At 52.5% G+C, this 27770-nt stretch overlaps 1 protein-coding gene across 1 annotated transcript in view; it reads left to right on the top strand.

Annotated features, from left to right (window-relative positions):
- Positions 1-17774, top strand: part of LOC109281936 (eosinophil peroxidase) — a 75692-nt gene extending 57918 nt beyond the window's left edge. Inside the window, 3 exon segments of the mRNA XM_059717540.1 lie at positions 16133-16207; positions 16991-17019; positions 17703-17774. Coding sequence (XP_059573523.1) covers positions 16133-16207; positions 16991-17019; positions 17703-17774 — 176 coding nt within the window.
- The last annotated feature ends 9996 nt before the right edge of the window (positions 17775-27770 follow it).

Raw genomic sequence — 27770 nt, 5'->3', positions numbered from 1 at the left:
GTGAGTGAAGGGGTATGACTAGTGTGTCTTCAGTAAGTGCCTTCCCCGCAACTGCCTCCAGTGCCCTGAGTGTCTAGGTGGGGCAAGGCTGGGACAGGGTTGCTGCAGGCCTGGGCTCTCTGTGCTGGGAGCCGTCCCTGTTGTGTATGTCCAGACGGCAGCCAGGAACCAGAGCTAGGCTCAGGCAGCACAGCGGGAGGAAGGGAGGTGGGTCTGGCAGGACACCCAGGGCCGGTCCCTGGTACAAAGGCAGTGATGGAGAAGGGGAGGCCTGGGTATGGGGTGGTGGCAGTGGCTGGAGCCTGGGGGCTTGGGGTGAATGGGAGGTGACCAGTGTCTCTGCCTCCCACCTGCAGGACTGACACTGTGGCAGAGGGGAGGAGGAGAAGGTCGGGGCAGAAAGGACATGAGTTTTCCCCCTGCACCCCAACCAGACCCAGGCCTCAGGGGCTGCCCCTCCACCAGCCCACATGATGATCGGGTGCCCCCCGCCTCCAGGCCGTTCAGGATGGCCCGTCCCACCTCTCTGCCAGAGCCCTAGTGCCCTGCATGGACCAGCTATCTCCTGGGTTGGCCCCTCATTGCCCACCTCTGGGCCTCAGGACCCTGTTGCCAGGGGTTCATCCCAGGAATCAGAGCTTCTGGCCCAGGCCAGGCAGCTGGGACAGAAAGCCCCACTGAGCCATGCGTAAGAGCCACATCCTGCTCCCTGCTGGGGAGACACTCCTTTACCCCGTGGTTGTTCCCGGGGGTGAGCGGAAGGATCCCACACTGAGCGTGCCCTGACTCTGCCCTTCTCCCGCAGGTTCCAGCTCGCCTGGCTGCTCCCGTGCTGCTTCACCCTGAGGAGGTGAAGCCCTGCACTCCTCCCCTCCCCGTCCCCCCCTGTCTTCCCCTCCCTTCGTCCTCCCCTTCCCAATCTGCCGGGATGGGTCCACGGGATGACAGCGTTGGTGCCTCTGCCTGTCTGAGCATGTAAGTGGCTTCTCACTCCTTGTAGTTTTCTGCAGCCTCTTCTCGTGTCCTTGCCTTGGCCCCGCACACTCCAACAGACGGGCTTGGTAGTCCTTATGTTGAGATTGCCCCCTCACTCTCATGTCACCTTGTCACAGGCCCCCGCCCGACTCACCTCGGCACTGCCACTCAGGTGGCCTGGCTACATTCAAGCATCCAGTGTCACGGCGAACAGTGGAGCCTCGCCCATTGGCCAAAGGCTTGGCTGCAAAGTGTGAAAAGTGGGCTTGCAGATGGAGGCACCCCAGGGAGCTTCTACTGGGACACTGTCAACGTGTTAGATGCTCTCCTCCCAGCCAGGAGGGATCTGGTGGTTTTCCCCAAGGCCAGCATGCCCAGGGAAGCAGTTCACACCCATCTGGCTTCTGCAGCATCGTTGCCTTACTTGGCTGCCCAGTATGAGCCACTTAACTTCCATTACCTGTTGAGCTGTGAAGTTGAACATGAAAGGCAGAAGCAGAATGCTTGGGGTCTCAAGTCTCACCAGAAACCTAAGAGAGAAGAAAAGACAAGATCGTCATGCCTACATGTCACCAGGGGTAATGACAAGACCCAGGTCAGTCTGAACCGTACTGCCGGCTAAAATTTTGTGTCCGGTAAATGATCCAATTTGGTGCCTGGTAACGTACATTTTATTCAGGGAGAAACTTTTTGAAGCACCTTCATCCAACAGCACATCGGGCTTGTAGTTAATTAGCTAGGGCGGTGTGGGGGAGGAGGTGTGGCTGACTGAATGAATGCGCGCGTGTGTGTATTTAGAAATATGAGCCACTGACCAGGTCTGAGACTACGGTTGGGTTCAGCCACCCCAATTCTGCCTGACAGGGCAGTTTGGAAAGCAAGGGGGCCCAACTGGAACCTCGTGACCCAGTGGACAGGGCTTCCCAGTGATTTGGTCCTTTTCTATCTGGCTATTGAATGAATGTGTGTGTGTGTATTTAGAAAAATGAGCCACTGACCAGGTCTGGGACTAAGGCTGGGTCTAGCCACCCCGATTCTGCCTAAAAAGGTAGTGTCAAAAGCAAGGGGCCCAGCTGGAACCTCGTGACCCAGTGGACAGGGCGTCTGAGTGATTTTGTCTTTTCCAAACCCCTTGTCCCAGTAGCTTCTGCCGAGAGCAGGAGTGAAAGGATCCCTCTTGTGTTCCCCTCCCCATTTCCATTTTATGAGCCGGTGTCGGGTCAGAAGCCTTTTGTCTGGGCGGTGAAAAACTGCGGGGCAAGGCACTGAGCGGCCCGGACATCCTAAATAAGCCTCTCCTACGTCTCCCTGTGTGACTGAAAATGGGAACAAGTCAGTCTAAACAAGTTCCCGTCCCCCCTAAGGGGACTCCAGCGTACTTCATGTATACACACTATTCTCCCGAGGCTTGCAAGTACCTGGATAAGTGGAACTGGTATACTAGGGATGATCCCGTGAAGCATTTTCCACAGGAAGGAACATTTGATCAGGATAAAATAGTGCACTTAAGAGGGGCTTTAGAGTCCCGTGTATCCAAAACAACACAATACCAGTGGGACACGTACTTCTATTGGTAGGATGAAATGTCCAAAAGGCGGACAGAATCTCAAACTAGAAGTCTAAAAGACTCTCAAGAAAAATTAAAACAGCAGTTAAAAGCTGTTCGGGAGAAATTGGCTGCTCCCCCAAATTATACGCCATCCACCGCTCCTATGTATCCAGCATTGCCCGGGGCACCTCCACCGCCGGAGCCAGCAGAGGATATCCTTGACTTTTGTTCGAACCCTGCTCTCCTGAGACTCCCACATCAGCAACAACCGGTTCAATGTCAGGCTGCAGCCCAGGCCCAAGAAGCCTTACCTCAACCACCAGATGTTCCCTGTCACAACCTCAAAGCAGGAGATTGGGTCTATGTAAAGGTCTATCAACAGAAAAACACACTTCAACCCAGATGGAAGCGACCTTTCCAGGTACTTCTGACCACTAATTCTGCTGTTCGTTGCCAAGGTCACTAAACATGGACTCACGCCTTGCACTGCAAGAAGTTATCACCTCCATTGGACCCTGAAGCAGCTGAATTTCAACCAAGGTTGGGATCTTTCCCTGAGGCCAAGGACAAAGACCCTCAGGACCTCACTCAGGCAAGTGAGGAGCATCAGGGTGCAAGTGCTAGTAACCTCTCCCCTGAACCCAACACCTCAGCCCAGCCGGATTCATCAGTTGAAGAACAAAGATATCATCTCTGGCCTCGAAGAAAGGAAATGCTACCACTCGGAACTTCACCACCTCGATCAAGACCAAGAGCCGACATTCGCAGTCCTTTAGGTAACCTGAGCCCAGAGGATGAAAAAAGACTTTGGCTGCCATCCTGGGTTTGGCTGGTAGTGTTCTTTTTCTTACTGGTGCTGGTTATGTTTGTTGTTGAAATTCTTTGTCCCTCCTGTCTCTAAAAATGGCACTGATATCCTGATACATCACACCTGGGTATCTTAGTATCACCCAAGTGGGGTGGGAGAAAAATTTGTACTTGCAGATCTCCCTTACAGTGTCTCAAGCTGGAAATAAAAATGACTGCTGGATATGCTCTCACAGCCCAGCGCACCTACACCAAGGAATCCCAATGATCAGAGTACCAATATCCCTCCAGCAATGGGGAAAAATGAACGGTGGCTTCGTTAGACACCACTCATTAGCTGCCCATCAGTCCGCTCTGAAGGAATGGAGGGCCGGCCCTGCTAACTGGATAATCTCCCCAAGAGTAGAGGTGGCTTTCTGTTACAGATCCAACAACACCGGAGCTTATAATAAAGCCACACCTGTAGGACCCCACCCTCATTGCCTAACTACTCTAGATTATAGCCCTAATAGCACCAGTGGAATCCTGTTGGGTAAAGTACCCTCTCTCAATTGTACAGGATTCATGGTCTACAGCTTTTCTAAGGAACCTCATGTTGCTCTCATTGCAAACAGATCGGAATTTGACATTCACTCCAATTTTACTTCTTGTAATATATCTCGGTCCAGCAGGATAGCAGCCGAACGTGGTCCGTCCTATACGATGCATATCAATTGAAAGTGCCAGATATGGCACAACAGCTGTCCAGATTTGAGTACCCTTTCTGCCCTAGGCCTTTACTGGCTCTGCAGAAACAGGGCTCATAAAATCTTGACCTGGAATTGCGTGGGGGCATGCACTCGTGTACGTGTTATCCCTGGTTTTGAAATGCATAGTGCAATATATCTGGAACAAGTAAAAAATTTCAAACATCACATGAAAAGTGCAGTTAACCCCTTAGCTACCAGAAAAAACAGGGTTCCATCAATTTGTGAGAACCTTCATACCGTGGCTTGGAGTAAGAGAATTGGAATTAGCCATAATTAACATTTCAGCCACAATAGAAGCGTTAGCAAGGCAAGAAAACCCACGGCAGAGTCTAGAATAATGGTGTTACAAAAGTGTGAGCAAATTGAAAGAGAACATTAAAGGCTGCATGATGAAATAGAGGGGCTCATGAGAATGGAAGTTTAAGGCTAAAGTGAGACTAAATAGTCTCAAAGTGGGGACTGGAATCAGAAAAAAATAAATGCCTTAAATTTTGATCATTTGAGTTATAAGATGACATAACCGCTTTGTGGAGAATTGTTGGCTCTGTACAGTAGAACAGATAAGGGAAAGTGTTTGTTCTTTGCAACTCCTCTGCAACTGCTTCACTCACCGCGGCCTTGAAGATAGCAAAAAGTATGTACAACTCTGATTTCCAGGTGCAAGAAGGAGGTTTGTGAACTAACCTTGCCTCCCCCATAAGTTCCCATCCTGATTACAGCAAAGAAGTAATGAAGTCATTTCATAGCCGCTTTTCATGCTAATTTCACTATATGATCACGTGAGTTGTAAGTGACTGTTAAAAAGTATATAAGCCTCCTGATTTTGCTCTTGGGGGGGGAACCCCTTCCAAGTGCTTGGGAAATCCATGTCACTTTGGGGTCTCCCCTACAGCTGTAGTTTCTTTTGAATAAAAGCTTCTGCTGACCTGACCCAAAAGTATGCTGCGTGTGTTTCCACGACACTGGTCTTTTCATTTGGAAAGGTTCACGTACAGAATGAGTGACATTCAAGTCGGGCAGGATGGTGCGAATAAAAATCGTGACTCGTAGTACCTAACTGGGGAGCATGGTACGGAGCCTGAGCCCACTCATTGCTCCGCACCCCGTAGATCACATGAAGAGTGGACTTTTGCTTTTGGCAGGAACTGTTCTCACCCTTAGTCTTGCATGTAACAAGCAGTGGGATTGCCAGCAGTGTTGTTTTTTTGTTTTTTGTTTGGAAAGCGGGTATGTTGTATTTTGAAAAATACAGTACTTCCTACACTGACATACTAACATGGACCTGATCATGGAGGACAGGACCTGCTGGGGAGAGGGAGCGTTGCCCAGTGTCTCAGGTCTTCCCAAGTAGTCTGGAGAGCTTGAAGGAGCACAGTGGGTCTAGGCTGATCCTCTGTCAGTTTTGCTCTCTCCTAATATGCACTTTGCTGCATGGGGAGTTTGAGGAAATCCCAGTCGTAGTGGGGTGCTGCAACGCAAGGCCCCAGACTTTGGGCAGGGCAGTTAGCCCTGCCAGTGCCAGTGCCACCCTGCACATGGGCATGCATTCATCCCTCAAGTGGGCTGGGGAGGGACACTGGGGCACTGTTTAAGCTGTGACCAATGCTTACAGTGGGAAGGCTGTGGCTGGCGTGGGAGCGGAGCTTGTGTTTTTCACTTTTTCCCTTTTTCTGAGCATCCTGCTCCAGTTCTGGCCTCTCCTCCTGCAAGAACCAACCCCACAAGAGCCTTTCCCAAAGCTTAGAGTGATGGGCAAAGTGTCTGTGTCCATGTAGTCTGCAATACGCTGGCTACTAACAATGGCTACGTGAAGAAACCTGCACAGAATGAGCCCAGCCAAGTGCCTTGCAGAAAGGGCTTCATTGTCCTGATGTGGAAATCGCAGGGGATTTCACTCATGCGGGCTTTTTGTTCTGCTTTCTTTTCATTGCATATAGGCAGAGGTCTGTCCTCCCAAGGCATCCTCACAAGGATCACAACTGTGATGTGACAGAGAGAGGCTTGTCTGCTATTGTTGACATCAAGAGCGATGCTGTCTGCGGTTCTGTACTTCTGCCAGGGTCGCCCGTGTTCGCAAAGTGGAGAGTGAGCTTGCCAGGCTAAGAGTGATCCAAAAATAAAGATAAAAGTGATTGATGGTGGAGCATGCTGATGAAGTGAGACTATTTCACGATGGTGGCAGAGGCAGATGTAGGCGTCAGCAGAAGATATCCTCAGTGCTCTCGGTTTTCCTTGGCATGGGATTCAGGTTTTCCTCCTGAGAAGTACTGTCTGGTTGCTGTTGTGCCATTTCACCCCCATGTTAAGAGAAGACATGCACAAGCCTCTTGATTCAATAGCAAGTCCCACAGTGATGGGTGAGTGGCGACGGGGGCACACTCTAGCCATTACCCGAAGCCCCTAGTCACGGACCTGCCTCTCATCACGGACCTTTGCATACCGAGACAATGACCGTACGATGGTTATTTTGTACTTGGAACTGAGACAGGAGTGTGATTAGGCAGCTGCAATTATGCCCAAGCAGGCCTATTTCAGATAAACTGTCCTCTCCTGTGTGTAGAGGGCTCTAGAAAAGGCACATTAAAGAGCCCGTGTCATTTCACCTGCCTGGGATCCATCCGAATCCAGAACTGAGGTTTGCAACCTGGACTGTCCACACCCTAGCTCACAGCACGAACAGCGCCCAACTGGATTGAAGGACAGCACTTGTGCGCAGAGCTGCATGGATTTATTTTTCTGAACAAGCATGCACAATGTGATCTAATCATCACAAAGCAACTGAATAAAGTGTTGAGAATGATGACAGGTACTTGCAGACACACTCATGTTCCTTGGCTGTCTCTTCTATCTCATACCCCTCCTCCTCAGCCTTGACATCGAAGGGCTAAAGAAAGAGTCTACAGAATACTGCCTATATTCAATTCACTACCAATGTTTGAGGAACTTGATGACCCCCCACCCCCAGGCCAAGGCTTATGTCCAATAAGGCCATTTCGGAGTGTGGGAAAAGAACTGAAAAGCGTGGGAAAGGAATTGCAACGCGAAAGCTTTGATATGAAGGCAAATGGACCTGGCAATGCAAGACAATTGACCTCATTAATACATTTGTTATCACGGGCCCCACATATAAACCTCCTGGGTCTCCTTAACTAAGGCAGAGCTAGACTACGTTGAACAGGGTGGACAACTAGCTGCTTTGTAAATTCATAGATTCATAGATGTTAGGGTCGGAAGGGACCTCAATAGATCATCGAGTCCGACCCCCTGCATAGGCAGGAAAGAGTGCTGGGTCTAGATGACCCCAGTTAGATGCAAATCCAACCTCCTCTTGAAGACCCCCAGGGTAGGGGAGAGCACCACCTCCCTTGGGAGCCCGTTCCAGACCTTGGCCACTCGAACTGTGAAGAAGTTCTTCCTAATGTCCAATCTAAATCTTCTTTCTGCTAGCTTGTGGCCATTATTTCTTGAAACCCCCGGGGGCGCCTTGGTGAATAAAACCTCACCAATTCCCTTCTGTGCCCCCGTGATGAACTTATAGGCAGCCACAAGGTTGCCTCTCAGCCTTCTCTTGCGGAGGCTGAAAAGGTCCAGTTTCTCTAGTCTCTCCTCGTAGGGCTTGGTCTGCAGGTCCTTAACCATACGAGTGGCTCTTCTCTGGACCCTCTCCAGGTTATCCACATCCCTCTTGAAGTGCGGTGCCCAGAATTGCACGCAGTACTCCAATTGCGGTCTGACCAGCTCCCAATAGAGGCCAGCATGGGCGCAGCAGAAGTGCTCCCATCGCGGCCCACTCCGATTTGAACAATCCTCCGGTTCTGCTGAATCCCTGTCGTCAGCTCTCTCAGGTGGGGCATGAGAAGAAGACGTGGAGAAGACCAGCCTCAAAGGAGCCGGATAGATCCTTGTTTGAGCCGTTTCATCGTCTCCATCTGTACGCCCACAAAACCATGTAAAAAAAAGAAGCAACCAAGGAAGAGGTTCAATCTCAAGTGCTGTAAAGCCCTGCTAAGGAACATGCCCTCCAGCAGCACCTCCGAGAGAATTGTGCCAACTGCCCCGATGCCCTTGATGCCACTGGCCGCTCAAGGAAGAGCTTCAAGAAAGACATCCGTGAGGCGTGCCAAAAATGTCAAGGCTTCCTCACAAAGAAACCTCAGGACTGGTTCAGTGAGAATGATTGGTAAATGCTTGCCTTCCAAATGGACAGAGCACACAGTGACATCAGCTCCAAATAGAAGTGCCCACTTTCCTGACCTTCAGTACAGATCAGTCACTCAGTGCCCCTGCCACATGGACACTTTTGCACACGTAGGGGAAGAATGTATCTCCCGCTATGTGTGTGTTAGTAAAAGCCACCATTGAGTAGGTGTGTAACATGTAATAAAAAGACGGGAGAATTTATTAGTGCTGCAAATTCTTCTGAAATTTGCTGTGGACTCACCTGAGGCCTTCACTGCAAAGAACCTGCTTAGGTTTGGTTTAGCACATCCTTCTGCCCGTTTACCTAGTCATTGCTTTCCATTTTCCCTGAGGATTTTTTCCCCTCTACTTGCCAGAGGAGGCTGAGCCCTTCCTGAGGCTGGAACAGGCTCAGGTTTCAGATGGCAGATCCCATTCCTCTTTCTACGTAGGTACTGTCCACGTGGGAGCTTTCCCCTCTGAGGTGCAGCTCCCTGGCCTGATACCGGCAGAGATCCCAGGAAGGGGGAGCACATGGGGTGCTCCAGCAGGCTGCAGAGAGGCTGCTCCTGGCAGGGGAAACACCATGGATCTGGGTCCATGCAGGCAGTTTTCCTTAAGCGTTCCTGGGGATAACCGTTCTTCTGGCATGGTTTAGTACCCGCCAAGGTGTTGCAGCTTAAAGCCCACTTTATGGACATGGGAGGCTCCTCCCTTGCTTTCTTTTGCAGCCATATGGCTGAGGACAGGCGAAACTGGGGGGCATCTGAACCCAAGCCTCCGTGCTTGGGCCTGCTGGTTGTAGGGCCACTTACGGGTCTGAACTGACTCACTGATTTGGACTTCACTGGGCTGATTTGGCTTGGAACATGAAAAATGTCCTTAAGAACCAAAATGTGCCTCAAAGAATGCTAAAGTGGTTTCCCTTTCCTGGCTTGTTGCCACAGCTAGCCAGCGCTGCAATGGCTCGTCTCATGCAAAAGGCTTCTTGCCATTTTTGTTGGGATCTTTCTGCTCTGTAAAGACATGGACCACATCTCCATCCTAAATTAGGCCTGGGGCCAGGGAGCCAAGGTGCTGGAGAACTGTCCAAATATCTACAGGCCACCAACCTTAAAATATTTAAATGGATTTGTCCTGGAGAAGGCAGGCAGCCCGAGTCTCATTTCCTCTCTTACTGTGTTCCCTGTATCATGGAGCCATACAGGTCCTTTCCCTAGCCTTGGTCTAAGGCAGAGCAATATCAAGGCTTTAGTAAATGAATGTGCTGCTTCCAAGGACTCCCCTAGATCCGGGACAGGAGGTCTTGTCTACAGCAGAGGAGATTCAGTGGGAGCGTCTACCCGGGCCTTTAGGGGGCAAAGCTCCTGGGTGAGCATCTGCCAGTGCACCCAGATCACAGCACACTGAGCCAAGTCACAGCAGAGCTAGGTGGCAGGGGAGCCAGGGGGTCAACTGGGCTCAATGTGCTCAGAGGGGCTGGCTGGGGCATGAGGGTGCTTCGGCGCGGGGCTCGCTGGCAGACAGCCCCAGCACAGAAGCACCCTCATGCCACAGCCAGCTGGACGGGTCTACTTGTGTGCTGCTGTGCAAAAAAAACCTCTGCAGCTGTGTATTTACAAGTCCTCCCCTGCTGCAGAGTTGATTAGTTTGGTGCTCTTTCAAAGACACATGGACAGGCTGTGCGGTTCATTAGGCAAGTGCGCAGTAAACATCTCATGTAGACGTGCCTGGCACTCCCAAAATACCCGCATCTGGGGAGCAGGGCTAGTGTTGAGTTGTGATGACCTCCTGATGGTAGCTGGCAAGACCCTCTGTCCACCGCTCTCAGGCTACTCATGTCCAGCCGCTCCCCAGGCACCTGATGGAGCTGGTTTCTGGAGTTGCTGCCAAAGGTGAATCCAGAGGCTTTGCAGAGAGGTGCAGAGACCATCTCCACCCCCAGCCCCAAACCCTAACCCGATGCCGGGCATCTGAACTCCCCCTCCAGATCTGAGATAGGTTTCTATAACAAAGAAAGGGTAAGAATAAGCATCGTGCCAGTCCTTGCCTGGGCACATGCGAAGATGTTGAGGGACCCTGAGGATCCCCTGCTCAGGCTCACCCTGTGCCAAGGTCTCTGGGATCTCAACACTTTGGGATATTTCAGGGCATTGAGACGTGGACTTACCTGGCAGGGTGGTGAGAAGCAAGAGCAGCTTCCCCCAGGACTGCACAGTGCTGGTCCACAGGGGTGGTGGGGGCCCAAACCCCTGGACACCCCCTGCCAGCACCAGCCTTGGCGGGGCCAGAAGATGCCAGCAGATATCAGGTGTTTGTGGCTCTGAATTTGCCTCACTTGACCTTCACAAGGTCCCCTCACAGTCCAGCACCTCCCGCTCCTGGAGACAGGCCCAGGAAAGAGCCTCAGTGGCAGAGGCTGCTGGTGGCAGGGAAGCTGCAGGGGCTGGGCCGTGGGAGAAGGAGCTGGGGCTAGAGGTGGCCCAGAGGGCTGGTGTGGCCTGAGCTGAGGCTGGAGGGTCAGGGCTGGGGTTGGACTGCTTGTGGGGAGCAGGGGGATGTCCATGGGATGTGGGTCTCTCCCCACAGCCTCCAGGAGCCCCCCTCACCTGCCCCAACCTGGCTCTGGGGCACCTGGCACTGGGCACCAGGGTTCCTGACTCTACCCTTGCTGCCAGCCCCAGCCCTGCCCCAAGCACTCGTTGGGGAGCAGGGCCAGGACAAGCAGGGCCCTGACCAGGGCGGTCATGGTGCTGCAGGAAGGGAGCCCAGAGCCCAGCATGAAAGCTCAGCTCCTGGGGCTGTGGTCCCCAGCACCCCAGGGCAGGTCCTTGAGCAGGATCGAATTGGGATTTGCAGAGGTAGTGTGCCAGGGGAGGCCGGGACAGATGAGAGGGCATGTGCACTCCTCTGTCCCTGGCCAGGCCTCCCCGTCTCTGCTGGGGAAGCCTGGGCAAGCTCTTTAGGCTTCACCATCACACCCCTTTGGATACGAGCATTGTTTGTGGTATATGATATGTACCTTCAAGGGGCCAATAGTGGGACCACCCAGTCTCTCCCTGTGATGCCCTGCGGGTGCGGTTTGTGGTGGTGGGGAGTTGTAGTTCTCCCTGCACGATGTGAGCATGTGAGTTGATGAATCCTGTTCCTAATCAAGATAAAGCCGTCTACCACTCCACCGGTCTCTGCTGAATGGTGACTGGAGGATGGGTCCCCACAGGCACGGAGGTCTGAGCGAGTCCCCCGTCCCCGGGACCCGGTGGCATACAGCAAACACTGTACGGTGTCACAAGTGACCTGTCTCTCAGTCCAGTCACTGGCATCCTGATTAAGGGGGTTGCAGCGTTCATTCAAAGAAAAAAATGGAGCATTTCAAACTTCCGCCAGCATCCTCCTTCACTTGGGGAGATTGGAGGAGATGGGAACAGAGGCTTCAATTACACCTTGCAGTCACAAAGGCTGCGGAAGAGGCAGAGGATTATAAAATTGCAGTCATGCTTCACTGCACTGGGGATAAAGCCCTAGAAGTTGACACCAACATGCAAGGGGTGTCAAAACCCTTCCTGAGGTGCTTGCAGAATTCAAAAAGTACTGCGAACCCAGGAAAAACCCTGTCTTTGAAAGGTAGCAGTTCTGGCAACTTAGCTACAACGCGAGGCTGCAGGCATATGTGATTTTATAAGGGAGCTCATAAGCAGAGCACAGCATTGTGAATTTGCACTTGCTGAGGATGTTATGCTGCAGGACAAAACTGTCTTCAGTATAACTGCCTGCAACCTGAAAGAAAGGCTTCAGGAAAATCCCTCCCTCACCCTAGAGCAGCCTGTGGATATCTGCAGAGCAAAGGCTCTCACAAGTGCTCAGGCCCGAGTTATGTCTGCAGAAGCAAGCGTGCATACAGGGGAGCAAAATCCAAGCTGCCAGAGCACTTTGGAAAAGCAAAGCAAGCCATCAGCGAAGCTTGCTCCACAGCTGAGCAATGAAGCTAACAAAGGCAGAGCCTGCAGAAGGTGTGCAAGCACACACAAGTCTCAGTCCTGCCCAGCTTTTGGAGAAACTTGTTACAAATGCTCAGGAATGAACCACTTTGCAAAAATGTGCAAATCAAAGGGAGTGGGTCCAAAATCTGCAAAAGAAGCCAGTACCCTATATATGGTCCCAATGGCTGCAAGGCAGCTTTCACAGACCTTTTCATAGCCAGAATGCCTGGTATAGCACAGTCACGATCGCTGGCTTGCCAGTTGCTTTGAAGTGAGATCCTGGAGCAGAAGCAAACACTATCCCAGCAGATGTAGCAAAGCCTTTGCAAGGGAAAGTGCGGAAGACTCCAGCTCATGTTACATTGCTTGCATTCGGCAGTGCACACATCCAACCAAAAAGTGCAATCCTTGCACGCTGCAAATCTGGTGCTAATGAACATGATTTAAGTTTTTATATAACAGACAATAGCGACACACCAATATGTGGTAGGGTGGCATGCACCACCTTAGACCTTCTCCGATGAGTCCATGGAATGGCTCGGACAGCACCTGCAACCAAGGCGGACCGTCTCTAAATATACCCGGATGTTTTTGAAGGTTTGGACCAGTTTCCTGGTACCCACCACACCTATGTCGACTCAGGGGTACCACCAGTTGTGCATGGTTGTAGAAAAATTCCTTATGCAACCTCAGGCGAGATGAAGCCTGCCCTCAAGACGAAATGTGGGCCTAAAATGAATGCCCACATCGAGTGATGGATTGCGAATTGTGCACCTTGTCAAGAGCTCCAACCCAGGAATCAGAAAGAGCCCACGATCTCACATGAGATCCCAGACCTGCCTTGGCTAAAACTGACAGCAGACATTTTTGACCAACACGGACAGTCTCATTTGATCCTAGTCAACTATTACTCCAAGTACCCTGAAGTTTTGCACCTGCCAGACAAAACAGCTGGCATGGTAGTAGGCAAAACAAAGTCTGTGTTTGCTCACCATTTCTAGAGAAATTGTCTGTGATCATGTGTCAATTGCAAGTCACACGATGAAACAATTTGCGACTGACTTGGGCATAACCATCACCCATTTTAGCCCCGGGTACCAACAATCCAATGGCCAGGCTGACCGCACAGTTCAGACAATCAAAACAACGCTTAAGACGACATTGCAGGACGGCTCTGATCTACTTTACTCAATCTGAGCAACATGCTCATTTCCGGTCTTGAGTAAGGTCCAGCGCAGCTTCTGATGGGGAGACTCCTGTGCAGTCCCCTCCCTGCTACAACGGCGGTGCTCACACCCAGACGACCATCGATCGCCTCCCACAACTTGTGGGACCTTCAAAGGCACCAGAAGGAGCGCTACGACCACACGGCTGCTTTCCTGCCACCTCTACCACACAGGGAGAAAGTAGGGAAGCAAACAAGTACAAGATGGACACCAGCATCTGTCACGGCAAAAAGGGATGAACCGCGCGACAGCCCCCAGCGGTAATCAGGAGGAACAGAAGACACTTAGGATAGGATTACTCGTCAGTCCCAGCACGACAAGTTGGTGTACCTCAAAAAATGGCAGCAGAGAAAACTTCAGAAGACGAACCAGACCACCATGAGCAAGAGTTTCATCACATTGCAGAGAATCCACCTGTCGCCCAGAGGAACCTGATGCCACCACGCCAACTAAGAGTGGACGTGTGGTGAGATTATCTGTGAAGAACAAGGACCATAATGGGATAGCGATAAAGGCTAGAGCCCACTGGTGAGCCGAGTGCTAGCAACCTCTGGCTCCACGATCCTGAAACGTTCCCAGTGTGGAAATAAGTTTAACCAGGCCTCTTACTTGACTAAGAAGAGAGAGAAAGAGAAGAAAAACAGTGCTGATACTGATGCTGTGTGTTTTTAAATGTTCTAAGATAAGGAGAAACCTTCATGCCTTGTTTTGTTTGTGTGCAGATGTTAACCTCCTCCTTTCCGCCGAACCAGAAGCTGAGAACTGTTCCCAAAACAGGGTTTTTTTCGAAATAAGTAAACTGCTTACGTGTGACAAACGAATGATCAACATCTTTCTGTTTCTCCCCAGGTTGCTTTGTCTGAACCCTGCATCTTTTCTCGCTGTCTAAAGTATAAATACGCTTGTAAATTTGTAGAGGCCAGAGTTCCTTTGAGAACTCTCCCTGTGATCACTTGTATAGTTTTAAATAAACCTAGATGGCTCTGCTAATTCTAATACAACCACAACGCGAAGTTTGATTTCTTCCACACCAGTTAAAGTAGCGCCTGATGAACATCCAAAGAGCTAAGAGGGAGCTGCCCGAGTAAAGGACGGGGATGTGGTATATGGGAGGTCCCTTGAAGGGGCCAGCAGTGGGATGACCCAGTCTCTCCCCGTGATGCCCTGCAGGTGCGGTTTGTGCTGCTGGGTAGTTGTAGTTCTCCCTGCAAGCTGTGAGCTTGTGAGTTGCTGAATCCTGTTCCTAATAAAGATCAAGCAGTTTCCCACCCCCCCGGTCTCAGCCGAATGGTGACTCGTGGACATACCCCAAAGCCATGGAGGTCTGAGTGAGTGCCTCATCCCTGGGACCCATGCCATAGAAGAAGCACTATCGTTGGGCCCATCCCTGGCACTTGGGCTCATGTGAGGAGCCCACAAGTGTCCTGTTGGCAATTCAGTTGTGCCACAACTATGAGCATGCCCGTCCCTGCTCCCCCTTCCCCATGTGGAGTAACAGAGCCCAGGGAGTGTCCCTCTGAGCTGCACGAGTTCGCCCCGTCCACTTGCTGGTGGTGGGGGTAAGTGTGGGGCAAGAGGACCATCAGGAAAGTCCAGTCCTAGTGACCGCACTGAGCTGGGGAGCTGAGCTGTATCTGAGCAGGGGCAAGAGGAATGGGAGCTATTTCTCTCTGACAGAAGCAGGGGTGGAGGGTTTGGAGGCCATTGTAACTCTGGATTTGCAGATGGGGCTGAGGCCGAGCTGGGCTCTGTGTTCCCAGCCCCACCCCACCAGGCAGTGATCAGAGGGGGCTACTGTTTAACCGGGACACCCTGCACCAGGGTGCTCACTGCTGTGACCCTCCAGCCAGGGCGGTCACTGCTGTGACCCTCCAGCCAGGGCGGTCACTGCTTGGGCCACACGGACAAGGACAGACAATGTGCCCAAAGACTTCAGGGTGTCAGGTCATCTGGGGCGGGAGCACCCCCAGGCCAATCCAGGCCAAAGGCGCCCACAGCCCCCGCACTCAGCACCTTGCCCGGGTGGGAGGGAGACCCCTGGTCGCCATGGCAAAAGAGCTGTTGTGCCCAGTGACATCACAATGGCCAGCCTCACTCTCAGGTACCGGCTCCTCCCAGTGCTCTCCCACCCTTCGCCCGCGCCACTTGCCCTTCCTCGTTCTCGTGCCTTATCTCTGTTGGTTAGTTAGTTCCTTACTTTAGCAGTTTGTTGGGTAGTTTGTTAGTTTGTTAGTTAGTTAGTTTCTTAGTTCGTTAGCCAGTTAGATTGTTAGTTAGTTAGTTTCTTAGTTCGTTAGGTAGGTAGTTTGTTAGTTGATAGGTTGTTTGTTAGTTCATTAGATAGTTCAATAGTTAGTTATTTCATTAGTTCATTAGTTAGTTGTTTGTTTCTTAGTTAGATTAGTAGTTCCTTAGGCATTAGTTAGGTAGTTAGGTTTAGTCCATCGTCCTATCTGGGTGTTGGAGGCGAGCACCAGTTGCAGACATGAGTGCCCTTTCTCACTCAGCCATGGGGGCGACCCTGGGGACACGGCACAGGTCCATACTGGAGACTTTTGGGAGATGTGACAAGCTGTGAGCGGGGGCTGAGGTTGGGCATGGGCCTAGGACTCGGCCCCATGCCTCGTCCCTGCTCTTGGCAGTCCTGCTCCTCTTTCCCTCCTTCAGCTCAGGGCTGTGTTTCTCTGCAGATGCTCTGGTGGGAGAAGCTGCCCCCCGTGCGCCTGTGCTCCAGCAACCTGGGTGAGACCTGGGCACGTGCCCCGCCATGGGAGCAAGAAGGGCTGGGCAGCACGAGAGTCCACAGAGCTGTCTGGCTTCCCCTCCCGGCAGGGTTTCGCTAGCAGGCTAAGCCCACACTGTCCAAGGTGCAATCTGGACAGCCCCTGCCCTGTGCCACCTCCCCCCCGCCCAGCTGTCACCCCCTGCTCTTCACCAGCAAGTTCCCTGGGGAAGGGGAACAGGACTGGCCCCCATGGGCTCCTCACGCTGGGCCAGGTCCTGGCTCTGCAGCCCCTGCCCATGCCCCAGCGCTGGGAGCCTTCCTCCTGGCAATGGCCCTGCTGCCCTCTGCTGCCTTGCAAGGTGGCGCTTATACGGGCTCTGGGATCCCCATCCTAAAAGTGGTGCTCAGTGCCAACCAGCCTGACGCTCAGCCCTCATGTCCTCTCAGCACCAGATGCCAGCTTGGGCGCAGACGGGTGGTTTACAAGAAAACTGCCCCCCATTACGGGGTCCCCATCTGTCCTCTCCGTTGGACAAGTGGAGGAGAGGAGGGACCCTGCACCCGGTGAGTTTGGGACTGGCGCGAGCGGTGGAGGGACTTGCATGGTTGCATGGGGAGGGGACAAGGTCCTGCTCCCCGGACGGACTCCCACCCAACCCCTGTGGTGGAAGGCCCTGCCCGTGTGGCATGCAGGACTCCTGGCAGGTGCCCCCACACATTGTGGCCCAGACGGGGCTGGTTGCCCTGCGCCCTGCAGCAGAGAGGGCCCAGCTGATGGGTGGCCCCTTGTCTCCCTGCAGGGCTGGGAGATGTGCGGGTGGCAAGTGAGGTGAGGGGACAGACATGGCCACACCCCCCTGCTGCCGTGAGTCTTTCCCCTCCCCAGGGCGTGGGATGGGCAGCTCTGAGGGTGAGGGTGTCTCCCCAGGTGCCCCTCCCAGCCCAATGCAGCACATGGGACCCTGGGGGACAGTCTCTATCTCCCACCAACTCCAGGGGCCCTCCAACACTAAGGTAGGGTCGTGGACTCATCCCCCAATTGCAGGGACAGTCCTTCCTGAATCCGAGTGTCTGGGGGAACCTGGAGCTGGGAGGTGGGGACTCACCTGGGACAGGGTGTAACAACCAACCCCTGGGATCCCCGGGCCCAGCTCTAGGAGCCCTGCCTGGCCCCGGGAGCCACCAACCCTGCATCACGGGGAGATGGGACCTTGCTGCCCAAAGGAGCCCATAGCCCCAAACACTCTTTCTCCAGGAGGACAAACCCCGCGACGGGTACCGCCAGCAGCAGGTGAATGGGTCCCAGCGGGGATAGGGGCTGTGAGGAGACCAAGTGTGCTGGCTGATGGCTGCACGAAGGTGTGAACCAGAGGGACAAGCCTGGGGCTGGGCTACGGGATGGAGGGCGAAGGCAGGGCCAGAGGGACAGAAGGAGCAAGAGCTGGCTCCGTGCGCAGACAGACGGGCAGTGGTGTGATCCCTCTCTAACTCACACGCTTTCATTTCCCGCAGCTGGAGCTGAAGGCACTCAGGGCCCGCCTGGCTCAACAGGAGCAGGATGCAGCAGTCCTCCTGTCCCGGTAGGTGTGGGGCTGGGGGGCACTGGGCTGTTCCTGGGGTGCGGCGCAGGGCTCGGGGCTGAAGCCCAGGGCCTGTCCCTGCTTCTGCGCAAGTCTCTCCTAGGGGAAGGGCTGTTTTGGGGGATAGCGCCGTCAGTCTCCCTGAGCCCACAAATGTGCTTTGTCCCCAGAGTGCTGGGCAAAGGGAAGAGCAGCTCCTGGTGAGTTGGGGGTGGGGCAAGGCCAGCAGCAGTGTGGGGCAGGGGAGGGAGCAGGATGAGACCGAGCTTGGCCAGGTGGGTATATCCCAGAGGAAATGAAAGTGGGAAACAGAGTCCTGGCACCTTGCGTGTGGGGACAGGTGGGGCCTGACAGGTGCCTCAGGAGGTGCCTCTGTTGGGTGCCTGATATGCTCGGTGCAGCCATGGGCATGGTCTAACGGGCTGGGGTGATTGTGGTGCAGACTCAAGTGGAGGAGCTGCAACAGGAGAATCGTGCCCTGGTGCTGGCCCTCCAGGCACACAGGGAGCAGGGCCAGGCTCTGGAGGACAGCCCCACAGAGGTGAGTTGCTCCGCATGCCCCTGCCCAGGGAGACGGGGAGTGTGTGTGCGCCTGTGTGTGCCCAGGGCAAGGCTGTGCCCCGCTGTGCCAGGCCCTGCACTTGAGAGGCTGGGTGCTGCCCTGGCTCTATGGGTGGAAGGCACGTGTGTGCGGTGCTGTGCACTACGTGAGCCTTGTGGGTGTCACAGTGTGGGACCAGTGGGGTGACAGGTCTGGGTCTGTGCTGTACGGACCTCCCCTGCTTCGTGGCTCCCTGTTCCCTCCCCCCATACTCCGCCAGGTTGCCAGCACTGTGCCAGGGGCTTGCATTTTGTCCTCACTGCCACTGTTTTTTCATTTGCAACAGCCTCCTGTGGAGGGGGTCACGGAGGAGTGCCCGCCTGTTACTGTGGAGGCCAGCACCCAGGCAGAGGGCCCCCGCCATGAGCACACCGGTACCCAGACCAGGGCCCTCTGCCTGGTGGATGCGGGCTGCCAGGGGGAACCCCTGGCCAGGACAGCGGCAAGCACACAAACAGAGGCTCGCCGCTGTCCAAAAGGACTGGGGCACAGGGAGAGGTTTGATGCTTTTTATACTGCTAGTGTGTGGGGGTGCTGGGGGTGTCACGTGCAGCGTTCCCGCTGCAGGGCAGGCTGGTGGGCTGGGAGCAGGGGTGTTGCAGGTCAGGGAGTTCTTCCGTCAAAGGGCCTGTTGGGCTTGAATTCAGTCCATGATCCACCTCTGACCAGTTGCTTCTTGTGCAATCAGGCGGAAACGCCCCTACCAGGGGGTTGAGGCCGGGATGCAGACCAGTGTTCCCCACATTGTGGAAGCCAGCACCCAGGCAGAGGGCCCCCAAAATCAGGACACCTCCACACAGACAAGGGCCCTCTGCCTGGTAGACGTGGGCTGTGACCCCCTGCCCCTGTGGACCAAAGCCTTGCAGGGTCCAAAGACAACAAGACAGGGGGAAAGGTATGATGATGTTCCTAGTTTTTTGGGGGGCTTTCTAAAGAAATGTTTCATGCTCCAAGCCAAATCTGCCAGCTCCGTGAGTCAGTCCAGAGCCGTAAGTGGCCCTACACATGGCAAACATGATGCTTTCACTAGCGTTAGGTTGTGAGCGTGGGATCAGTGAGGGGAGCTGAAGGAGGGCTGGAGCCAGGAGCCCGTTCCTGGTCCTGGGAAGGGTCTCGCAGGTTGGGAGAAGGATGGGGTGGGGGCCAGGAGCCCAGGAAGGGAGGAGGTGAGTGAAGGGGTATGACTAGTGTGTCTTCAGTAAGTGCCTTGCCCGCAAGTCCGTCCAGTGCCCTGAGTGTCTAGGTGGGGCAGGGCTGGGACAGGGGCGCTGCAGGCCTGGGCTCTCTGTGCTGGGAGCCGTCCCTGTTGTGTACGTCCAGACGGCAGCCAGGAACCAGAGCTAGGCGCAGGCAGCTCAGCGGGAGGAAGGGAGGTGGGTCTGGCAGGACACCCAGGGCCAGTCCCTGGTACAAAGGCAGTGATGGAGAGGGGAGGCCTGGGCATGGGGTGGTGGCAGTGGCTGGAGCCTGGGGGCTTGGGGTGAATGGGAGGTGACCAGTGCCTCTGTCTCCCACCTGCAGAGCTGACACTGTGGCAAAGGGGAGAAGGAGAAGGTCGGGGGCAGCAAGAAGGTGAGTTTCCCCCCTGCACCTCAACCAGACCCAGGCCTGAGGGGCTGCCCCTCCACCAGCCCACTTGATGATCAGGTGCCCCCCGCCTCCAGGCTGCTCAGGGTGACCCGTGCCACCTCTCTGACAGGGCTCTAGTACCCTGCATGGACCAGCTATCTCCTGGGTTGGCCCCTCATTGCCCACCTCTGGGCCAGAGGACCCTGTTGCCAGGGCTTCATCCCGGGAATCAGAGCTTCTGGCCCAGGCCAGGCCCGCTGGGACAGAAAGCCCCACTGAGCCATCTGTGAGAGCCACGTCCTGCTCCCTGCTGGGGAGATGCTCCTTTACTCCGTGGTTGTTCCCGGGGGTGAGAGGAAGGACCCCACACTGAGCGTGCCCTGACTCTGCCCTTCTCCCGCAGGTTCCAGCTCGCCTGGCTGCTCCCGTGCTGCTTCACCCTGAGGAGGTGAAGCCCTGCACTCCTCCCCTCCCTGCCCACCCCCACCGTCCCCTCCCTCCCTCCTCCCCCTCCCGATCTTCCGGGATGGGTCCACGGGATGACAGCGTTGGTGCCTCTGCCTGTCTGAGCATGTAAGTGGCTTCTCACTCCTTGTAGTTTTCTGCAGCCTCTTCTCTTGTGTCCTTGCCTTGGGCCCGCGCACTCCAACAGACGGGCTTGGTAGTCCTTATGTTGAGATTGCCCCCTCACTCTCATGTAACCTTGTAACAGGCCCCCGCCCAACTCACCTTGGCACTGCCACTCAGGTGGCCTGGCGACATTCAAGCATCCAGTGTCACGGCGAACAGTGGAGCCTCGCCCATTGGCCAAGGGCTTGGCTGCAACGGGTGAAAAGTGGGCTTGCAGATGGAGGCACCCCCGGGAGCTTCTACTGGGACACTGTCAACGTGTTAGATGCTCTCCTCCCAGCGAGGAGGGATCTGGTGGTTTTCCCCAAGGCCAGCATGCCCAGGGAAGCAGTTCACACCCATCTTGCTTCTGCAGCATCGTTGCCTTACTTGGCTGCGCAGTATGAGCCATTTAACTTCCATTACCTGTTGAGCTGTGAAGTTGAACATAAAAGGCAGAAGCAGAATGCTTGGGGTCTCAATTCTCACCAGACACCTGAGAGAGAGAAGAAAAGACAAGATCGTCATGCCGATGTGTCACCAGGGGTAATGACAAGACCCAGGTCAGTCTGAACCTTACTGCTGGCTAAAATTTTCGGTTTGGTAAAGGATCCAATTTTGTGTCTGGTAACGTACGTTTTATTGAGGGAGAAACTGTTTGAAGCACCTTCATCCAACAGCACATCGGGCTTGTAGTTAATTAACTCAGGCGGTGTGGGGGAGGAGGTGTGGCTGACAATGAATGCGCATGTGTGTGTATTTAGAAATATGAGCCACTGACCAGGTCTGAGACTACGGTTGGGTTCAGCCACCCCAATTCTGCCTGACAGGGCAGTTTTGAAAGCAAGGAGCCCAACTGGAACCTCGTGACCCAGTGGACAGGGCTTCCCAGTGATTTGGTCTTTTTCCATCTGGCTATTGAATGAATGTGTGTGTGTGTATTTAGAAAAAATGAGCCACTGACCAGGTCTGGGACTAAGGCTGGGTCTAGGCACCCCAATTCTGCCTAAAAAGGTAGCGTCGAAAGCAAGGGGCCCAGCTGGAACCTCGTGACCCAGTGGACAGGGCGTCTGAGTGATTTTGTCTTTTCCAAACCCCTTGTCCCACTAGCTTCTGCCGAGAGCAGGAGTGAAAGGATCCCTCTTGTGTTTCCCTCCCCATTTCCATTTTATGAGCCGGTGTCGGGTCAGAAGCCTTTTGTCTGGGCGGTGAAAAACTGCGGGGCAAGGCACTGAGCGACCCGGACATCCTAAATAAGCCTCTCCTATGTCTCCCTGTGTGACTGAAAATGGGAACAAGTCAGTCTAAACAAGTTCCCGTCCCCCCTAAGGGGACTCCGGCGTACTTCATGTACACACACTATTCTCCCGAGGCTTGCAAGTACCTGGATAAGTGGAACTGGTATACTAGGGATGATCCCGTGAAGCATTTTCCACAGGAAGGAACATTTGATCAGGATAAAATAATGCACTTAAAAGGGGCATTAGAGTCCCGTGGATCCAAAACACCACAAAACCAGTGGGACGCATTCTTTTATTGGTATGATGAAATGTCCAAAAGGCGGACAGAATCTCAAACTAGAAGTCTAAAAGACTCTCAAGAAAAATTAAAACAGCAGTTAAAAGCTGTTTGGGAGAAATTGGCTGCTCCCCCAAATTACACACTGGCCACCGCTCCGATGTATCCAGCATTGCCCAGGGCACCCCCACCGCAGGAGCCAGCAGAGGATATCCTTGACCTTTGTTCGAACCCTGCTCTCCTGGGACTCCCACATCAGCAACAACCGGTTCAACATCAGGCTGCAGCCCAGGTCCAAGAAGCCTTACCTCAACCACCAGATGTTCCCTGTCACAACCTCAAAGCAGGAGATTGGGTCTATGTAAAGGTCTATCAACGGAAAAACGCACTTCAACCCAGATGGAAGGGACCTTCCCAGGTACTTCTGACCACTAATTCTGCTGTTCATTGCCAAGGTCACCAAACGTAGACTCACGCCTCGCACTGCAAGAAGTTATCACCTCCATTGGACCCCGAAGCAGCTGAATTCCAACCCAGGTTGGGACCTTTCCCTGAGGCCAAGGACAAAGACCCTCAGGACCTCACTCAGGCAAGTGAGGAGCATCAGGGTGCAAGTGCTAGTAACCTCTCCCCTGAACCCAACACCTCAGCCCAGCCGGATTCATCAGTTGAAGAACAAAGATATCATCTCTGGCCTCGAAGAAAGGAAATGCTACCACTCGGAAGATCACCACCTCGATCAAGACCAAGAGCCGACGTTCTCAGTCCTTTAGGTAACCTGAGCCCAGAGGACGAAGAAAGACTTTGGCTGCCATCCTGGGTTTGGCTGGTAGTGTTCTTTTTCTTACTGGTGCTGGTTATGTTTGTTGTTGAAATTCTTTGTCCCTCCTGTCTCTAAAAATGACACAGATATCCTGATACATCACACCTGGGTATCTTAGTATCACCCAAGTGGGGTGGGAGAAAAATTTGTACTTGCAGATCTCCCTTACGGTGGCTCAAGCTGGAAATAAAAGTGATTGCTGGATATGCTCTCACAGCCCAGCGCACCTACACCAAGGAATCCCAATGATTGGAGTGCCAATATCCCTCCAGCAATGGGGAAAAATAAACGACGGCTTCGTTAGACACTACTCAGTAGCTGCCCATCGGTCCGCTCCTAAGGAATGGAGAGCCGCACCTGCTAACTGGATAATCTCCCCAAGAGTAGAGGCGCCTTTCTGTTACAGATCCAACAACACCGGAGCTTATAATAAAGCCACACCTGGAGGACCCCACCCTCATTGCCTAACTACTCTAGATTATAGCCCTAATAGCACCAGTGGAATCCTGTTGGGTAAAGTACCCTCTCTCAGTTGTACAGGATTCATGGTCTACAACTTTTCTAAGGAACCTCATGTTGCTCTCATTGCAAACAGATCGGAATTTGACATTCACTCCAATTTTACTTCTTGTAATATATCTCGGTCCAGCAGGGTAGCAGCCGAACGTGGTCCGTCCTAGACAATACATATCAATCGAAAGTGCTGGATATGGCACAACACCTGTCCAGATTTGAATACCCTTTCTGCCCCGGGCCTTTACTGGCTCTGCGTAAACAGGACTCATAAAATCTTGTCCTGGAATTGCGTGGGGGCATGCACTCTTGGACGTGTTATCCCTGGTTTTGAAATGCATAGTGCAATATATCTGGAACAAGTAAAACATTTCAACCATCACATGAAAAGGGCGGTTAACCCCTTAGCTACCAGAAACACAGGGTTCCATCAATTTCTGACAACCTTCATACCGTGGCTTGGAATAAGAGAATTGGAACTAGCTATAATTAACATTTCAGCCACAATGGAAGCTATGGGAAATGCCACTGCGGATGCAATTCAGGCTCTGCAAGAAGAGATCTCCCAGATCTCACAAGTAACTATACAACACCGCATAGACCTATATTACCTATTAGTATCCCAGGGAGGAGTATGTGCCTTAGTAAACTCCACCTGTTGTGTCTATGTCAATCAGGACATGCGAATAGAAACAGACATTCGTAAAATTCGAAATCAGTTAAGGGTCCTACTTCAAGCGGCCTCAAAAAATACTGACTGGTGTCTAGAAGAAATGTGGTCTTGGCTAACCTCCTGGTTCCCAGATTTCGGAGCCCTTGGCAAGAAAATCCTATATGGAATGTTGTTTGTCTTGATAGTTCTGACAATGTTTTATGTCTTAGTGCAACTGATCCTCTGCTGTGTGAAAGCCAGCAGGAGAAGCTTTAGCAAGGCAAGAAAACCCACGGCAGAGTCTAGAATAATGGTGTTACAAAAGTGTGAGCAAATTGAAAGAAAACATTAAAGGCTGCATGATGAAATAGAGGGGCTCATGAGAATGGAAGTTTAAGGCTAAAGTGAGACTAAATAGTCTCAAAGTGGGGACTGGAATCAGAAAAAAATAAATGCCTTAAACTTTGATCATTTGAGTTATAAGATGACATAACTGCTTTGTGGAGAATTGCTGGCTCTGTACAGTAGAACAGATAAAGGAAAGTGTTTGTTCTTTGTAACTCCTCTGCAACTGCTTCCCTCACCGCGGCCTTGAAGATAGCAAAAAGTATGTACAACTCTGATTTCCAGGTGCAAGAAGGAGGTTTGTGAACTAACCTTGCCTCCCCCATAAGTTCCCATCCTGATTACAGCAAAGTAATGAAGTAATATTTATATCCACTTTTCATGCTAATTTCACTATATGATCATGTGAGTTGTAAGTAACTGTTAAAAAGTATATAAGCCTCCTGATTTTGCTCTTGGGGGGGACCCCTTCCAAGTGCTTGGGAAATCCATGTCACAGCTGTAGTTTCTTTTGAATAAAAGCTTCTGCTGACCTGACCCAAAAGTATGCTGCGTGTGTTTCCATGACACAGTGGTATCCTAGCACAGAAGTACAGAGGGGTGAGGATGCTGCACGAGCAGGGCAGTGTAGGACTCCAACTCCTGTCATGGCCCGCTGAGATTTGAATAATCCTCAGACTCTGCTGAATCCCTATCGTCAACTCTCTCAGGTGGGACACGTGAAGAAGACGAGGAGAAGACTAGCCCCAAAGGCTGCTGGATAGATTCTTGTTAGATCCGTTCCACTACATCCATCTGTACGGCCACAGACTGATGTCAAGAAAAGAAGTAACCAGAGCAGAGGTTCAATCTCAAGTGTTTGGAAAACCCTGCTAAGAGACATCCCCCCCAGCAGCGCCTCTGAGAGAATTGTGCCAACTGCCCTGATGCGCTTGACACTAGTGATAGTGGACACGTTATGTTGCAAATAACGTATCGCAATAGTTATATCATATCCCATGAAGTCATCAAAAAATTACTGGACGCACTTGTGATTGGCTTGCTGAGTTTTAGGTCCTTTTTAAGTGACCACCTTTCCTGTGAGTTTTTCAACCTTCTGACTCTTAAACAATATGAGTTAGTGACCATGGACCCCTGCAAAACCAGGAAGCTGTTTATGTATCACCTGCCAGGAAAAGGGGAAACAATTGTGGCCCTGAAGATCATTGAGAAGTTAAGGAATGTGTTTCTGTGAGAAATGGAGGAAATTCTCTACATCTGTGAGAATCAGCCCCTGAGAGAATTGGTGATGTAAGCATTACAGATGTCCCTCCAAACTTATTTAGATACTTTATCTCCTCAATTCTGAGTTTTTATTCTCCATTTAGCATGAAAAAAAGCCCCTTGTCTTGGAAGCAAGTATGAGGGCTGTGGGGGGCCAAGTGACTGCTGCAGCTCCAGCACCAGCTCCAGCTGCTACTCAGGGTCAGGACTATAGGTGCAGCTGCAGCTGCTTCCTGCCCCACCACATCTGTCTCTGTACCCTGCTATCTGCCCCCTGCAGCCTCTTCCCCACATTTCCATCCCGCATTTAATTTCTGCTTCCACACACGTCCCCCTCCCCTTACCCTTGCTTCTTACTGGCAGGCTCCTTCCATACTTCCACCTGGGGCATTGAACATAGCTACAGCCCAGCTATGTAGTACTGGCATGCAGCCCATACAGCTGCTATCAGGGCTAGACTGTGGCTGTGCTCAATATCCCAGGCTAGAATAGGCATGGACTCTGTCAGCTCAAAGCAAGGGTAATGAGAGGGGTGGGAAACAAAGGCTGGGGGGAAGAGGGAACTGCCAGGCAGAGGAAGGAGGAGAGCAAAGGCTGATGGGGAGGGAGATGGGTGGGCAAAGCTTGGTAGGGAGAGGAGAGGGGGACAGGCAGGGGGAGAAGTGGCAAGGGGGCAGGCACAAGAAGGGGCAAACTGTTTAATCTCCCCACACAGCTTGCTTGTCACACAGCTTTCCATGTATAGAACCTAATGATTGGGGCATCATCTTCAATTCAAGGTCATCTTGGATTCAGGGAAAATACAGTAATACACATGAAATGGATTAAGACTGGGGAGAACTTGATAGCCAGAAATCTTTCCCAAACTTGTAGGAAGCCTTTACTTCTCTGACACCTTCTTTCCAGTATGAGCTGGCAGGCTCATAGTTCAGCAGCAATGTAGTTCCATACTAATGAGGGGGAGATGAGATGGTGTTAAAAACCTCTGCTCCTCATCCACATTTCTAGTTTGTACTCCTGCTATCTCCAGGAGAGCAGAATCAACACTTGAGAAGATGTCACAGCTGGGAGGGTAGTTTTCATGTTTTAGGCCAGTATAGACACTTTAGAAAGCTTTTCTTGACCATGTGTCTTGAAATATTTGGGGCCAGATTCACCCTCCCACTCTTCCAGGGTTGTGTCAATTATTCTGCTGTAAATCAACTATCCCCTTTGCCCCATTTGGGAGACTTGCCCCTGTGGAGGACAGACAAACTTCAAACTAGTAGCCTCTTGCCTAGGGGCTAAATCAGAAGGTTCAGCCTTAGTTTCCCAAGGAACACCTGACTATAGTAAGGAATCCCTGACTATAGCCATCATGTGATGGGGTTGATGCATCTATGGATTGCTGTTACATGGCCCTGCACTACTATGACCACTCATTGTCAGGTTTATATGTTCTCCAGTTTAGTTTAACATGCAGCCCCTTTCACCATGAACAATATAAACATATTTATGCGATTTCCACCCCTGGCACAGATCTATGCATACTGTTAAACTTTTGCTCATCCTAATGGACCTACTCCTATGCTTAGATTTGGTTATATACTTGTTCAGCCTTGGTTTCTGTAGAGACATAACTGGGCAGTTTTTTGCCCTGGCAGCAGCAGGGCTAGAAGCTCCTATTTTTGTACCCCTGCCCCCCAGTCAGTGCCCAGGGATGATGACCCAGTTTTACCCCCTTTTAGTTATGGGTTTTTGCAGGGTGCTCTGTAGAAGTCTTGGCTGGTAGGAACCAGAGCCAGGATATAATGAAGTTGGTATAACCATAACTCGTTATTACACAGTCCTGTGTTGCTATGATTACCCATTGTAGCTTCCCGTGCCTCTCTCCCCGAGCGTCACACGTCTGGGTCTCCTTCAAACCTCTCCACCGCCACTTGGGTTGCACGACCAGGCTACAGACAGCAGCCGTGGGTCAGCTCCCCAGGGGTCTCGCCTGCCACATCTTTGATGATGATCAGTTCTTAAGTGGGAGGAAGATGTTTAATCCCATCTCCCCTGGTTCTTCGCAATGTTATTTGTTGGGGCCGGTGTTCTGGCCCTTAATGACACTTGATTTCTTAAG

Source organism: Alligator mississippiensis, chromosome 14, assembly GCF_030867095.1.
Source record: "Alligator mississippiensis isolate rAllMis1 chromosome 14, rAllMis1, whole genome shotgun sequence".
Lineage (NCBI taxonomy): Eukaryota > Metazoa > Chordata > Crocodylia > Alligatoridae > Alligator > Alligator mississippiensis.
Note: the sequence above shows the minus strand (reverse complement) of the source record. Positions and strands in the feature narration are given on the sequence as shown.